Below are 13459 nucleotides of genomic sequence, written 5' to 3' on the forward strand. Positions count from 1 at the left end.
CTCTCTGCCAGATCTCTCTGCCCATATTCATGTGGGTGGAGTTACGTTCAAATATATATATATATATACATATATATATATATTCTTGTAGTTGTTGTTGTTGTTGTTGGCATCTGCCGAGGCACGTTTAATAATTGCAATTGGGGGTATTATTATTGCTTCAAGCAATGCCATTTAGCACAAATTACTTTTAAATACCAGTCGCAAGTGCGAGGGAGAACGCGCAAAAAATAGAAAGCATATTTATTATTGTGCTTTGGCTGCATTTTTAATTGAATTTAAAGTGGCATTACGCGCTTAACCAAAATGAGCGCAAATAAACTGTTAATTGCAAATAATGAAAATTAAATAAATTGCAATCAAGGCTTGATTAAGTGCAAGACTAAGCTACAGCTGTGTTTGCTCTAAATTGCTTTAGAAACAGACAATAAATAATGTCTGTTTCTAATTTGTTAGTGTGCTAAATAATAATATACAATGCAGTAAATTATAAGTAATCTATTTTAAAACTAACTATTTTTTACAGTCTATTACGTTTGCTTGCTATTCATATCTACTTTACATTATTCTTACACAAAAACTATTTCAATTAAACTTATTTTTGATTTATATTGGCATCGGTTTAATGGTGTACATTCAATTGTACATCACAAAGCTTATGTTCTAAACACATTTACAATACATTTGCATTACATTATTTATGTTAATCATAAGCAGCCTATAGTTATGACTTTTGGAGATTTCACTTTCATTTATTGTAGTTTGAGTTAAAAGCACTGAGATTTCTTCAATCTTTATCTTTACAGATTCTGGACGTCATTTCATGCAGCGGCTCCAATTCCTTACTGGATATCAGTTCGAATTCTTGCACAAAGTAATAGAAATGCTTATAGCAAGCATTTACATGCGCTTCCTGTGTGAGATAGATAACATATTTTTAGTATATGTAGCGCTTTTTAAATAGTTTTACTACTTACAGCGCCAATTGTAACAATTCTATCAAAGTGATGTATATAAACGTGCACAAATACACGAAATAGTCGTGTCAAGATTTTGCGGCACAGCGAGATAAATGTTTTAGGAAAAGGAACATCTAAAAGAGAACAGACAGTTATAATCGTTAAACATACGATGTTCATTTGTAACCCACCAGTGGAAACAGGAAACACAGCTTCATTGTTAATTTGCGCCTCTATCCAGTCCATAAGCAATTCAATATATTTTTGTGCTGGCAGCGCTGTAGGCTTCTTATACCTATAAAATGCCATATTAAACAATTGTCACTGCATTTATTAAGTCCAGAGTAACTTACATATCCCCATCTGCCCATAGATATTCATAACGCGAGCCGCCTGACATCGTTGGACAAGTCGTCTCATTGCAATATTCAGCCACAGTGCCATAAATTAGATTAATGCGGTTGAAAAAGTCCACAACTGTGTGCAATAATAATAATAATCATATTTTATGGTTTGTTATAAATAACTTTTACATATTGTTGTGTGTCTGCAACACCGACTCACCGTGCACCGCCAGCCAATCGTTCATATTCTCGCCCTCCGGCAATCGCACCACTTGACGTAAATTAATTCCAGATTGTAAGCTCGCCTGTGCTTGTTTATGCAGCGAATATCGTATGGTACCCGCTGTAAAGCGTTTTTTGGGTCTGAAAGTCTATATGCAAAGATGTTAAATAGAATTTTTGTTCTTGTGTAAACTTAACACAAATTTGTTGCACAAGCACTGGGCAAGCAATTGCTAGCATAAGCTCAGACATTTGTTCGGTACGTACACCTACCTTCCCCTTCTGGAAGAAGTCTAGAAAGCCGTTTAAGGCCATTTGCGGCAGTTATGTGCAATTTGTTGTTCAGAATAAGAATTTTAATGCAAACTAAAAACAAATGTAAGCCAAATGTGTGAATGGCAATTGTTTAGTATTCTGTGCAGAGCGCTTTTATGCCATTTACCAACACTACTTTTAAGAAGAAAAATAAATGCCCACAATCGTGGCGGCACATAAAATATGTCGATACATCCAACTGCTATCAATAGCTGTTTACAATTAGAAAACGACATTATCAAAAACAAAAATTGATTACAATTGAAAACATTGCAACTGTATACAAATTCAATATATAATATGTACTAGCTTGCATTCAGTTTTCAGTAATAAATTTAAAAATCAAGCTGTTTTCTTTATCGATAAGTTTCCTTTGACTGCAGCGGCACTATCGATGTCGCCATGTTGTTTAATAGCTTGCGCATCTCCATCACTGTTTGTTTGGTGTATTAATATTAATTGACGAAAAATTGAAAAGTTATGTTTTACGAGCATATTATATTGGCCAAAAAAGGGCCACTAGCCAAAATTTGGCTAGCCGCGCACTGGGACAAAAAAATAACAAAGGCACATGTGTTTGAAACAAATATTGAGAAGTCAGTTGAAGGCATACTACAGCCAAAAGTGAAATTGGCGCTTCGCACGTCTGGGCATTTGTTGCTTGGCGTTGTACGAATTTATTCTCGCAAAGCCAAATACCTGCTAGCTGACTGCAATGAGGCGTTTGTTAAAATTAAGATGGCCTTTCGTCCAGGCATGGTGGATCTACCAGAGGGACATCGGGAAGCCAATGTTAATGCTATCACGCTGCCTGAGGTGTTCCATGATTTTGATACAGCGTTGCCCGAGCTGAACGATATAGACATTGAAGCACAGTTTTCAGTGAATCAATCGCGTGCGGATGAAATAACCATGCGTGAGGATTACGGCAGCTTATCCATGTCACTGCAGGATGATGGCTTTGGGGACATAGGTTTCGAAGCGGACACGCCCGAAATGATGCGTGGCCCCATGTCAGGCAATTTGAATGATCAGCTCTTTGACGACGATGCATTAAACAATGTGGTCGAATCCCGAGATGCAAATATAACACTAACAGAATCGAATCTAGCTGGTGAACGACTGGACGGCGATGGCTTTGGTGATAGCTTTGGACAGCCAGAGCTGTTCGAAGATGATCTATTTGGTGAACCGGCAGCGCAAGTGAGCACGACAAAAGATGCTAGCGAAGTTAATGTGCCGCCCGCCTATTCCGATGATGAGGGTCTGGATCACTTTGACAATGCGCCGTCACCTGCGTCGTCCTGTGCGAATTCAGTACATGACAAGGATGCCGATTTCGAAGCCAAAGATAGCAGCTTTAATGCGGATGCCAATGCGAACGCAGATGCAGCATTAAATGACATGACCTTGGTACAAAACGACGACGAAGGCTTTGCGCTGGCGCCCATAGATGCGACCACATACAAAGGCGCCACCAAGGCCAAGCGCAAACGTAAACTGATTATTGACGAAGTCAAGAATATATCTGGCGAGGAAATGAAAGCACAACTAGCAGACACTTCGGACATACTGACTACACTGGATTTGGCGCCTCCCACAAAGCGTTTAATGTACTGGAAGGAAACTGGCGGAGTGGAGAAACTATTCTCGCTACCCTCACGCACCATTCCAGCTCGAGTGCTGTTGGCCAACTATAATCGTCAGCTAATATCGCATTCAACGCCGCTGGAGGACTTTAGCATCATAGCGCCCATTGAGGTATTGGCCTTGGAGCTGTATGTGGAGCAGGCAGAAAGTTCAATTATCATAGGCGCCAAGAAAGGGACGCAAGCGTAAGAACGACACCACAGCCGTCGTGGCAGCAACAGATACAACGGCAGACAATACATTGGGACAGAGCTTGGCGGCGCCTGAACAGTTGCGTGACCAAGACAAATCGGCGGCACTATCTGCAGTCTCACTGAATCTGGGCAACAAGGAGCAAGACAGCTTGGCAGCGCCGCAGCATGAATCGGCGATATTTGACAATATGCGTAGTCCGGGCCTGTTATCCTTCAACGACATGGAGCACTTCTCCAATTTGAATGAGCTGCCGTTAACGCCGCGTGATGCGCATCATGATATGGGCGATGATTTCCAGAATGGTGACGCGACGCCCGCAGGCTTGGATCATGGTGAAATGACACCGCATCACGGCTTGGGTGATATGGAATTGCCCAATCTGCCACCAGATCAAGTTAGCAGCATATTAAATGAAAGTGCTACAAAGGCGGGGACAGACACAAATAACTTGTCCACAGATTGGAATGATTATGACTTTCCGCCCTCGGTTGGTCTGCCGCATGATCCTGCAGATGCACAAATGGAGAACGAAACCGATGAACAGTTTGAGGAGCGCGTGCTTAACAAACGTGCCGCCCAATTGTTCGTCGATGTTAGGGTGCACTTTAATAATCATGATCAGCTAACGTTATCCCAGTTAACAAATCGTAATACTCGAAAGCAAGCGGCACAAAAGTTTTATTCGCTGCTGGTTCTCAAAAAGTTCAAGGCCTTAAATATCACACAACCTGCGCCCTATGCGGATATAACGGTTACTCGTGGTCCACTATTCGACAATCCCAAATTGTAAATTGCTGTAGACAGCTTCAGTTCCCCTTCCCTTCCCCACAAGCCCATAAAGTTATTTATAATTATTTTTAGCACATACACAATTTTAATTACAATTAAGTTTCGTACAGTTTGTAACTGTGCAAGTTTTTACAATTATTAGTGAATGCTGCATGATGTATTTATATATTAGATTGTTTTATGTAAAAAAATCTAGACGAAAGCACCAATTAATCAGTTATATTTGAGAACAAATCAGTAACGATAGCAATAATGTATATTTATAAAACAAAACAAAAGAATCCTATAATTGTTGGCTTAAATAATTTATAATTATCCCAGTGTTTTTGCAACTGGGCAAAGTAATTGTCAGTTAAAAGTTTACAAATATTATATAAATACTTTTGTGGAAAAGAAAATCATTTTTTTTAAGCATTAGGCGCATGTGTTTAAAACTATAGTTTACCAACTGCGTTTATATTAGAAGCTCCAGGCTTTAATACAAAAATCTTATTGCTTTATTTACAGCATTTTGAGTAAGACAAATCTAAATTGTAAATAAAATTAATAACAAGAATTTTTATTTTCAATAAGTTGCACATATAAACGTAGTTACCGGACAACAATTTGTAATTCTGACCTTAAGTAGTTGTAAATCGCATATACAATAAAAAATTAAAAAATATACGAGCCTTGTTTATTCAACATTATCGTAAATATCTTCAATGCCAGGTACATCACGCAGCTTTTGTACAAATATATTGTAAGCATGCGACTTCTCCTCACAGTTTAGCACTAGGACTCTAAGTAAACTAATGTTTAAACATAACTTATTGACAATCCTTAAATGATTTCTTACATTTGGTGTAAACATGTGCTCGCTGTTGTCAATGCTATAACCATTTTGGGATAACGTCTTGGTCAGGCCTATCAAGTGCGTCGGACTGCAAATAAACTGTAAGGCATAATGTAATAATATATTTTTCAATATTAATACTCTGGCACTTACATTTACTGTGCCCAGTTTGGCATCCACAATTTCCACATCTTCAGCGCCAAGTGTTATTGCATCCTCCGTCGCCTTTTCCTCTATATTCAGACCATCTTGTGCGAGCGCAGTAGCCTCTATAAGCCCAAAGTCTTCGAACATATGATCCACATTCTCAAAAACGCCGCTTTAATGGAAAGTCAACTTCAGTGGCGTTTAAAACGATTATTCAAGCAGCATTGCAAGTAAACTTACCCCGATTTCTTTATCATGGCAGTAATTTCATATTTAACGGCAGCCAAGTTATCGGTATATATATGGCATACCATATAAACACTGCGCTTAAATCTTATATCAAAACGATGCTTCTTCAACTGAGCCTTATTATGTTGACATTTTTTAATCGTACTCTGTATACTGCCCATGGGCATATTTTTCTTCAGCGCAAAGTCAATTTCAGCACGTAGCAAGGTGTTAACAGCAGGATCAGCAGATTTACCTAATTTAAACATATTTTAATTTACCATTTCCATTTTATTTTAATCTTTTGGCTTACCCTCTTGCACCGCCAGACGAAGCTGTCTTGCAATTTTTGTAAAGAGCGCCGCTCGCATGCCATCCTTTTGAGCCTTTATGTGTTTGATATTTGCCCATTTCGAATGTCCAGCCATGTGGCGAGTACTACTTTCAGTCCAACTGGATTTTGCATTTTGCAATATGATTCTATTAAAGTTTCGTAACATTTTAAATAACAAAATATTTCTTTGGTTCCAATAAGCCGAATGGATGACAGTGTGTTTGCCGGCATGTGCATAGCAATATTATAAAGTACAGTAGACTCTCGAATTTAAGTAAACTCTTATTTACATAATTATTTACTTCGTTTACGTAGTACATTTCATTAGAATTATATTCATTAGGGTTAATTTACATTTAATATTAATATAAAGAATTTCAAATAGGAAACTGCAAATTAAATTCTTTCGGCCGACCGCCACCTTGCAGCGTCATCCGCACACTGCCATCCGATCAGTTATTTATATCGAGAACCGTGTAAGACTATTTAAAACATTTCAATTTCAACTGCTAACCTTTACTGTCCGTAAAATACCTTAAACCAAGATAATTTAATACAATTATTGCAAAAGTAAGTAATTTTAAAACATTTAATCATTTTAACTGCGTATCATCTACTGTATGTGCATGTGTTTGTTTTTATTTATCTTTTAATGCCCAAGAAGTGACACTTAAAACCGGTTTGAGTGTCTTTTAAGCCAACTGAGCTTTAGCCAAGCTTAACGTTTTGCTTATGTGGTTGAGACTATCTTGTAAAAGCAACAGTTTGAGTTAGTTTGGTGTTGAGAAAGGTGCGTTTTTAATTGTTAGAAAATAAAGTGAGATATTGAATGCGTGTTGACAAATGCTTAATTTACAATCAACTACGAAAGATTTTAACGCAAACATAAATTAAAATCAAATTCATTAGTTAAAAAAGTAACAGTTTCTGATATTATTGTGTGTGGCTAACAGTAAAAATTGTTAAATTATTTGCTGCAAAGACACTGAACTTATTCAAGGCTGTGCTAACCATTCACCTTGCAAATTGCAAAAATATCTCTCAGCTGTCGATGCGAATAGGTTTATAACTTTTAAAGTGGGCGTAGTTTATGTTTTGTGTGGGCGTTACTAAAGACTAAAGACATTGACTCAGCTTTAAAAGCAGATGATGTCACTCTTTCTAATTATGAAACTTACAATAAGTATTAACAGAAAAACATTATAATTTTTAATTACAGCTTAGCTGTCAACATGAAGTACAACCAATTGGCAATTGTCCTTGTGGTTTTTACGACACTTTTGTGTGGCGCCTTTGCCTCCTTTAGTGAGAAGGCAGTTATGAAGGAAAAGGATATGATGCGCAAGATTGTCTTCGATAAGAAAACACCCGATGTATTCTATTGTCCCATGCAAAAACCATCCAGCATGAGCAAAATAATTGTTACGTAAGTCAGTCAAGACTTTGCTTGATAATTTCAATAAAATTTTTTATATTTTTAGCGCACGACCACTGCACAAGCTGTGTGAATATGAGGGAAATCCTCTGCCTCCCGAATACAAATCCGATTGCTATATGGATATTGACGAAACTGATTATGCCTGCAAGGAAAAGTACAGAATTATGGTAAGCCATGTAAAAAAGACAGTGGTGTGTTCAATTTAAGCACAGAAACTTTCACGCAAATAAAACAAAAGAAGTAGAAAAGAAAGTCATGAGATTCTTGAATAGAATTTCTTTTATATTGACCCAAAATTGCTTTGTTCTATAACTAAATTTGCTTAAATGCTAACCAGTTGGCCCTATTTATATTAATAGTTAACCTTGTTTGATTAAAAACCTGCAATTAATTTAAAAAAAAAAAGTTGCACCCGTTTTGTTACCCTCACTGTCACTGTATTTAAATTTATTTTTGTAGTAATCAAGCCTTCATGTATAAACAATAGCTATAAGATTTGCTAATACAGATTTTTATTTAATTACAGAAACGTTTCGCCAAAGACGAACCCTAGTAAAATTTACAAAAAACACACAACAACACAAGCAAATACTTAACACCATAACGCAACAGCAATAAATACATATACATACATTTATATAAATATATATGTACATTATCATTGCACTACTACATATATTGGGCAGCTTTAAATAACTGGAACACAAGAAACCAATAAAATACATACATAGCGCAAATTTTACAGAATACATACATAATACTTTACATAAAACATAATTTATAAAACACATTAATTATATTATTTACAACATACTATACAAAATGCCACTAAAACTATAACGGTATTAATTATATATTTTATGCATTTAAATAAATTTGTATTATCACTAAGCTAAGTTTTGATTTAAAAAAGTTGCAAGCATTGGATTTTTAAAACTATTTTGTTGAGCCACACATGGAATTTGTTATAATGCAAAGAAGATATGTTTTCGAAATTAATTCCGCTTTAATTAACAACAATTGTATCTTCTTTGTATATCACACCTGGTATAAAAGCGGTTAGGGTGTAATAATTGCGCTTACTTTTAAAAATAGTAATCAATTTAAATATGTAAGTACGTTGCTCAAACAGCTGCTAAACAATTGAATTAGGCGATGCTAAATTTATATTTTTAAATCTATTTTATATATTTTTATTTTTACATATTAGATGCGTAAATTTCCACCAGGCAGCGAAGAGCCTTTCAATGGAGCCCGTCTGAAGCGCTTTATGAACTTTGATAAACATCTTTAAATGTATTTTGTTTAACAAAAAAAATTGTTATTTAAACCAGTTTCTTAAAAGTTCCATTAATAAATTGCTTTAAAAGCAAACCGCAACTAAATTAAAATGTATCAGTCCATTATTTTTAATTATCTTACCTTCCTGTTTTGGAAACTCTATTTCGAATACTTATATATATAATATCTAATTAGTGGAGTTCGAAGCTGTGCCCTGTTATTGTTATTAAGGAAAGGTATTACAGCTTCAAGCAAACAGACGCTCTCTTGACTTTTCTCAAAGAGAAAACTATGCTGAGCGCTGAGCAACAGGTAAAATCATTTAGCCTGTGAAAAGGGGCGGGGGCAAAGGCAAAGGCTGGCAAATGGATTCTCATCAGTTCTTTTTTGTCTCGAATCTCGCGTGCGAACTGAATGAAAATGATGAAGCAATCAGACTAACCAGTATATTTTTTTTTTTAATTGTTTATTCTAAACAATATAATATGATTTGAAGTTCAACTTGTTTAGTGTTCTTGAACCGAAGAAAATCTAACTATAAGCCAGGCTAATTGTTTTTAAGAGTCTGTGGCGTGGGTATTTTTTGTTTTGTGTTTTGTATTGCCGTTTTTTTAGTAGGAACCGGTTCTGCTCTCTTTGTATCCACGCTCCCGCACGGAACGTGAAACTGAAAACATAAACACGTGAATAAATTTTGCAGCAATTAAGAATCCAGAAAATAACAAAAGAAAAAAATGAGCACACGTGGAACGCACAGCGATCCAGCGCTTGCTGGTCTCATTGAGGATTTGCAACGCTTGTGCGAGGATCAGGACAGCGCTGATGTTGTCTTTATATGTGGCCGTGACGATGAGAAGATCTACGCACATCGCTGTATACTTATGGCGCGGTAAGCAAACCCTAAATGGAGGTGTTCGCACCAGTGTACGTGCAGAAACGTTGATGACTTAATTATCTTAATTACTATTGGCAGCTGTAAGAGCTTTAAGACCGCTAAGCGCGGCGAGGTTTGTCGAATTCCCATACCAGGGTGCACTGTTTCGCCAGCAGCGCCAGGAGCAGCGACACCCACTGTAATTCGTTTGCCCCACATAAATGCCGAATTATTTCGTCAGTTTATTCTTTATGTCTACACGGCCAAGGTTTGTTGTTGCACATTTTAACACAACTTTTAATTAATTGATTATTTTGTAATATTGTTTAGCTTATGCTGCAGGACTATCGCGTTTTTGAAATGCTTACACTAGCCCAGGACATGGGAGTGCTTGAGCTACGCGCTGCTTGTGAGGATCATGTAATTTCTACACTATCTGTTGATAATGCCTGCACATTTCTAACAGCTGTCATGGATATTCACGAAAAAGCGGGTAAGTCAAGCAACTAATTTTAAAAATTGAAGTTGCGCGCCCTGCCGATAAATATCTGCAGTATATTTTGCCATTCAGCTTAGCACAGCTGATACAATAGTATCGCACGTGCACGTTTTATCAACAAAAGAAAAAAACACTAGAAATTTGTATGAAAACTTTCTTTTAATGTAGTTTTTGTTTAACAAGGAATATAACTAGGGCTAAGTTCTTTCAGTATGCCGTTAACATTGCATCAGCTGGTCATTTAAGTTTAACCTCGTTGCTGCTCTCGTTGCAGCCTCTGGCCATAGGCTCTTGAAATAAGATTCCACGAGTCCATAAAACGGTCCATACACAGGGACACACATTTCTATAAAATAAAAAAGTGTAGTATAGTTAACAACAGCCTGTTGCTTGACTGTTCTTTAATATTCACCTGTTCTGAGGCATCTAGGGATGTGCCAGGCTTGCTTACGCATTTTTTAAAGCATTTTGTTGTCATTTGTTGAAGCAGTTCCTGGGCATTTGCAACAGCAATTTGTTGCTTCACCTGATCCATTAATTCAGCTTTGTCCACGGTGCTGTGCGCCATATTTCTTATTGTTTATTTTTATTAAAACTGTAAAGTTTTTACTTAGCTCAGGCTATAAACGCTGACGCAACCGGTCTACAAAAAAGTATCGATAATTTAGACATTCACAAACCATCTTTGATGTGACTGGTCAATTTTTTACGATAGTATCGTTGCGCTATCGATATTTTTTTTACCACAACGAAAAAGACGCCGGCTAAACGTTGTCAGCGAAAATATTTAGCGAAAAATTAAAATATCAATTGCAAAGACACAAAAATGTCGTTTAAAGGCAATCCCAAGGTGCAAAAGGTGATGGTACAACCCATCAACCTGATCTTTCGTTACCTGCAAAACCGCTCGCGTGTACAAGTCTGGCTGTATGAAAACATTTCGCTGCGCATCGAGGGCCACATTGTGGGCTTTGATGAGTACATGAATCTGGTGCTGGACGATGCCGAGGAGGTGTACGTGAAGACGCGGCACCGCAAGAATCTGGGCAGAATCATGCTCAAGGGCGATAATATAACACTTATACAGAATGTTAGCCCATCTAAGGATTAGTTCAAAGCCACTGGCAAATCAACAAATGCACCATATACTACCCTTAAGAGAATTAAATGTAAACTGAAAGCTACAATAAAAGGAAATGAATACTTTGTACAATTGACGACTTTTTGTGGGATTAAGAGGCGCAGCTTAAGGTATGATATTTAAAACAAATATTAATTAGCTGGAAACTCTTTTGCAGGTGCGAAGTGTGCAGCATCGTTTATGGAACGCTGCATTGTATATATAGGTGAAAATGCCGGCGAGTGTGTGAAGACAAATTCATTTCTGACGCTTACTAAGGATGCACTCATCAAAATTATATCCTCAGACTATGTATGTTCTCAATATATGTGTATTTAACTGTTGTTAATGAAGTGTTGTTGCAGTTTTGCTTGGAAGAGGAAGAAGTCTGGCGTTGTGTATTGGCCTGGGCCAAGTATCAAGCCGGAGTAACACAACCCACTGCTCACTGGACGGAGGAGGAACGCGCACGCGTCTGCCAACACTTAAGCGGCGTTATGGGTCACGTGCGCTTGCTGCTCATCGATAGCCAAGTGTTTGCCGAAGAAGTAGAGCCCACAGGCGCTGTACCCATGGAATTGTCGCTGGAACGCTATCGCTATGCAGCGCTGCATCCCAATAAGCTGGTGGACAATGACAAGCGTCTGCAGCCGCGTTTAACAGTCAACATGTTTCCGGGCTCGCAGATCTTGCGCAACGACAAACTTGCCTTGCAGGGCATACTCAACAGCTGGTATGGCGTGCCCAAGCAGAGCTGGCGTTTGGTCTATCGCGCTTCAACACATGGCTACAGCTCCAGTGCGTTTCATCGCTACTGCGATGGTGTGGCGCCCTGCATGGTGATTGCACTAGGTGCGCATGGTGAAATAAGCGGCGGCTTCACTGATGTAGCCTGGGCAAAGACCAGCCGCAAGGGTGGCTATGTGCACTCGGAGCGCGCGTTTCTCTTTATGCTAAATCCAGCGAATGGCGAGCAGCCTGTCAAGTTTGATATTGTAAAGAAACCTGATCAGAAGACTATGAAAAAGATGATAGTGTTGAGTTAAATATTATGAATTTTAGCTGCTGTTCTTTTTTTGTGCTGGAGCGGATTGTTTGATCGATTGCATGGCAACAGTTCCTATTACATTCCTGGCGCATTCTACGACGGTCGCATTGCCCGCATCTGCGTCTTCGCCACACAAGCTCACAACAATCCGATACTGCCGAGCAATGGCCAAGCGCCGAATGTGCCCAGCAAAGTGAAGTATGATCGTTACTAAGGTTAGCAATTCGATAAGCTAAGAGTATTCTAACGAAACAGTTTGGCAATAAAAATACATTTACAAAACTAAAGCGGAAATCGAAAGGTAATTAATGATATCTAAAGGAAAACTTTTGACGGCTGCGGCGTCATATTTGGCGTGAACCAAATTAATTAATTTGTTGCCAAGTCGACTGTGTAAGTGTGTCGAGTGTGGGGCGTAGACATCGAGCGAGGGTAGCTGCTAACTTTAAAAATTCTTAAATATATAATGTAGCAACTTTGCTAGCTACTCTCGCTCTAGCGCTATGGACTCTGTTCATACAGTCCAATCGCTTGTGTGTACTTGAACCTGAAGCTTGGAGGTCCACACCTCTTATAATTCTAATAAACCATAAAAGATTGCAAACAATTGACAAAGAAAAACAAATGCGTAAAAGGCAGTTTCAACTATTTGGCTCAATTTCAATTTATGTATCGCAATACAGCATTACTAATCATAATAATGATAATATACTACCAACTAACAATAGCTAATGTTGAGCTGGCTTTATAAGTAACAACAGCGCCGCCACCACCCCCCACAGCTGAAGCTAAAGAACTCTGCACATGGCGCTGAAGTTGCTCTCAACTGGTTTTCAACTACTTTTCAAATATGCTTCTGATAAATTGGTCCGCGCTCTAAATTGGTTCTAATTAAAGCGATTTTTTTTATATGCTGATCGAATCGATCAAACACACACACACACACCACAAATACATGCATTTGTCATTCGTTTCGCAGCTCGGGATTGAGATCGGAATTGAAACTGAAATTGGTATTTGAAATTGAAAAACTGGACAATAGACAACAAACAACAAACACTTGATGCTTGGCGTTTTATTTTAAATGAATTGGATTGGCAGTTAAATCATTTTTATATTTTGTTAACCTAACCTAAGGCCAATCTGCTTGAGACCATTTCGATAAGGCAGGCTTCAGCTTC

The 13459-nt window shown here is 37.9% G+C and overlaps 7 protein-coding genes across 11 annotated transcripts; 4 read left to right on the forward strand and 3 right to left on the reverse strand.

Moving 5' to 3' along the window:
* Positions 1-544: 544 nt before the first annotated feature.
* Positions 545-1913, reverse strand: LOC108603080 (MOB kinase activator-like 3). 2 transcript variants are annotated; one of them, XM_017991580.2, is made up of 6 exons: positions 1799-1913; positions 1524-1674; positions 1313-1436; positions 1151-1254; positions 978-1093; positions 545-913 (listed from the first exon to the last, which is right to left on the reverse strand). In XM_017991580.2, the coding sequence occupies exons 1-6, from the start codon at positions 1838-1840 to the stop codon at positions 788-790; spliced, it is 663 nt and encodes a 220-aa protein (XP_017847069.2). In that variant the 5' UTR covers positions 1841-1913; the 3' UTR covers positions 545-787. The 2 variants fall into 2 exon arrangements, with proteins under 2 accessions (XP_017847069.2, XP_017847061.2); XM_017991572.2 differs by having other exon boundaries at positions 1793-1913.
* Positions 1914-2271: 358 nt separating this feature from the next.
* LOC108594468 (double-strand-break repair protein rad21 homolog) lies at positions 2272-4776 on the forward strand. Its single transcript, XM_017979649.2, is given in 2 exon segments — positions 2272-3661; positions 3663-4776. Coding segments are annotated over 2 exon segments (2154 nt in total). The 5' UTR covers positions 2272-2320; the 3' UTR covers positions 4476-4776.
* A 277-nt stretch (positions 4777-5053) lies between these two features.
* Positions 5054-6210, reverse strand: LOC108594485 (probable transcriptional regulatory protein Kole_1935). 2 transcript variants are annotated; one of them, XM_033293127.1, is made up of 5 exons: positions 5998-6210; positions 5697-5940; positions 5463-5628; positions 5315-5408; positions 5054-5260 (listed from the first exon to the last, which is right to left on the reverse strand). In XM_033293127.1, the coding sequence occupies exons 1-5, from the start codon at positions 6182-6184 to the stop codon at positions 5151-5153; spliced, it is 801 nt and encodes a 266-aa protein (XP_033149018.1). In that variant the 5' UTR covers positions 6185-6210; the 3' UTR covers positions 5054-5150. The 2 variants fall into 2 exon arrangements, with proteins under 2 accessions (XP_033149018.1, XP_017835164.1); XM_017979675.2 differs by lacking the exons at positions 5054-5260; positions 5315-5408 and having other exon boundaries at positions 5556-5645.
* A 291-nt stretch (positions 6211-6501) lies between these two features.
* On the forward strand, positions 6502-8813 carry LOC108602869 (maker483). 3 transcript variants are annotated; one of them, XM_017991170.2, is made up of 4 exons: positions 6502-6588; positions 7238-7444; positions 7500-7623; positions 8667-8813. In XM_017991170.2, the coding sequence occupies exons 2-4, from the start codon at positions 7251-7253 to the stop codon at positions 8748-8750; spliced, it is 402 nt and encodes a 133-aa protein (XP_017846659.1). In that variant the 5' UTR covers positions 6502-6588; positions 7238-7250; the 3' UTR covers positions 8751-8813. The 3 variants fall into 3 exon arrangements, with proteins under 3 accessions (XP_017846659.1, XP_017846650.1, XP_017846669.1); XM_017991161.2 differs by lacking the exon at positions 6502-6588 and adding an exon at positions 6720-6808; XM_017991180.2 differs by lacking the exons at positions 6502-6588; positions 8667-8813 and adding exons at positions 6720-6808; positions 7983-8183.
* Positions 8814-9471: 658 nt separating this feature from the next.
* Positions 9472-12492, forward strand: LOC108608257 (CG7102). Its single transcript, XM_033294927.1, has 6 exons — positions 9472-9626; positions 9711-9879; positions 9942-10104; positions 11409-11542; positions 11596-12266; positions 12348-12492. The coding sequence occupies exons 1-6, from the start codon at positions 9472-9474 to the stop codon at positions 12490-12492; spliced, it is 1437 nt and encodes a 478-aa protein (XP_033150818.1).
* LOC108600216 (mitochondrial import inner membrane translocase subunit Tim13) lies at positions 10251-10762 on the reverse strand. Its single transcript, XM_017987641.2, has 2 exons — positions 10523-10762; positions 10251-10456 (listed from the first exon to the last, which is right to left on the reverse strand). The coding sequence occupies exons 1-2, from the start codon at positions 10676-10678 to the stop codon at positions 10358-10360; spliced, it is 255 nt and encodes an 84-aa protein (XP_017843130.1). The 5' UTR covers positions 10679-10762; the 3' UTR covers positions 10251-10357.
* Positions 10846-11314, forward strand: LOC108600607 (probable small nuclear ribonucleoprotein E). The gene has a single exon (XM_017987628.2). The coding sequence runs from the start codon at positions 10937-10939 to the stop codon at positions 11219-11221; it is 285 nt and encodes a 94-aa protein (XP_017843117.1). The 5' UTR covers positions 10846-10936; the 3' UTR covers positions 11222-11314.
* Positions 12493-13459: the final 967 nt, after the last annotated feature.

This window comes from Drosophila busckii, chromosome 2L (genome assembly GCF_011750605.1).
Source record: "Drosophila busckii strain San Diego stock center, stock number 13000-0081.31 chromosome 2L, ASM1175060v1, whole genome shotgun sequence".
In the NCBI taxonomy this organism is placed as follows: domain Eukaryota; kingdom Metazoa; phylum Arthropoda; class Insecta; order Diptera; family Drosophilidae; genus Drosophila; species Drosophila busckii.

Coding starts and splice junctions, on each gene's coding strand:
- LOC108602869 (XM_017991170.2), top strand. CDS start 7,251: ATGAAGTACAACCAATTGGCAATTGTCCTTGTGGTTTTTACGACACTT. Junction 7,445..7,499: donor ATGAGCAAAATAATTGTTAC/GTAAGTCAGTCA, acceptor TTATATTTTTAG/CGCACGACCACTGCACAAGC. Junction 7,624..8,666: donor AGGAAAAGTACAGAATTATG/GTAAGCCATGTA, acceptor TTTACATATTAG/ATGCGTAAATTTCCACCAGG.
- LOC108600216 (XM_017987641.2), bottom strand. CDS start 10,678: ATGGCGCACAGCACCGTGGACAAAGCTGAATTAATGGATCAGGTGAAG. Junction 10,457..10,522: donor CCCTAGATGCCTCAGAACAG/GTGAATATTAAA, acceptor TTTATTTTATAG/AAATGTGTGTCCCTGTGTAT.
- LOC108600607 (XM_017987628.2), top strand. CDS start 10,937: ATGTCGTTTAAAGGCAATCCCAAGGTGCAAAAGGTGATGGTACAACCC.
- LOC108594485 (XM_033293127.1), bottom strand. CDS start 6,184: ATGTTACGAAACTTTAATAGAATCATATTGCAAAATGCAAAATCCAGT. Junction 5,409..5,462: donor CCAAACTGGGCACAGTAAAT/GTAAGTGCCAGA, acceptor TATGCCTTACAG/TTTATTTGCAGTCCGACGCA. Junction 5,261..5,314: donor CGAGCACATGTTTACACCAA/ATGTAAGAAATC, acceptor ACATTAGTTTAC/TTAGAGTCCTAGTGCTAAAC.
- LOC108603080 (XM_017991572.2), bottom strand. CDS start 1,840: ATGGCCTTAAACGGCTTTCTAGACTTCTTCCAGAAGGGGAAGGTAGGT. Junction 1,094..1,150: donor TGTGTTTCCTGTTTCCACTG/GTGGGTTACAAA, acceptor GTTCTCTTTTAG/ATGTTCCTTTTCCTAAAACA. Junction 914..977: donor GAATTGTTACAATTGGCGCT/GTAAGTAGTAAA, acceptor TATCTCACACAG/GAAGCGCATGTAAATGCTTG.
- LOC108608257 (XM_033294927.1), top strand. CDS start 9,472: ATGAGCACACGTGGAACGCACAGCGATCCAGCGCTTGCTGGTCTCATT. Junction 9,627..9,710: donor CGCTGTATACTTATGGCGCG/GTAAGCAAACCC, acceptor TACTATTGGCAG/CTGTAAGAGCTTTAAGACCG. Junction 9,880..9,941: donor TTTATGTCTACACGGCCAAG/GTTTGTTGTTGC, acceptor AATATTGTTTAG/CTTATGCTGCAGGACTATCG.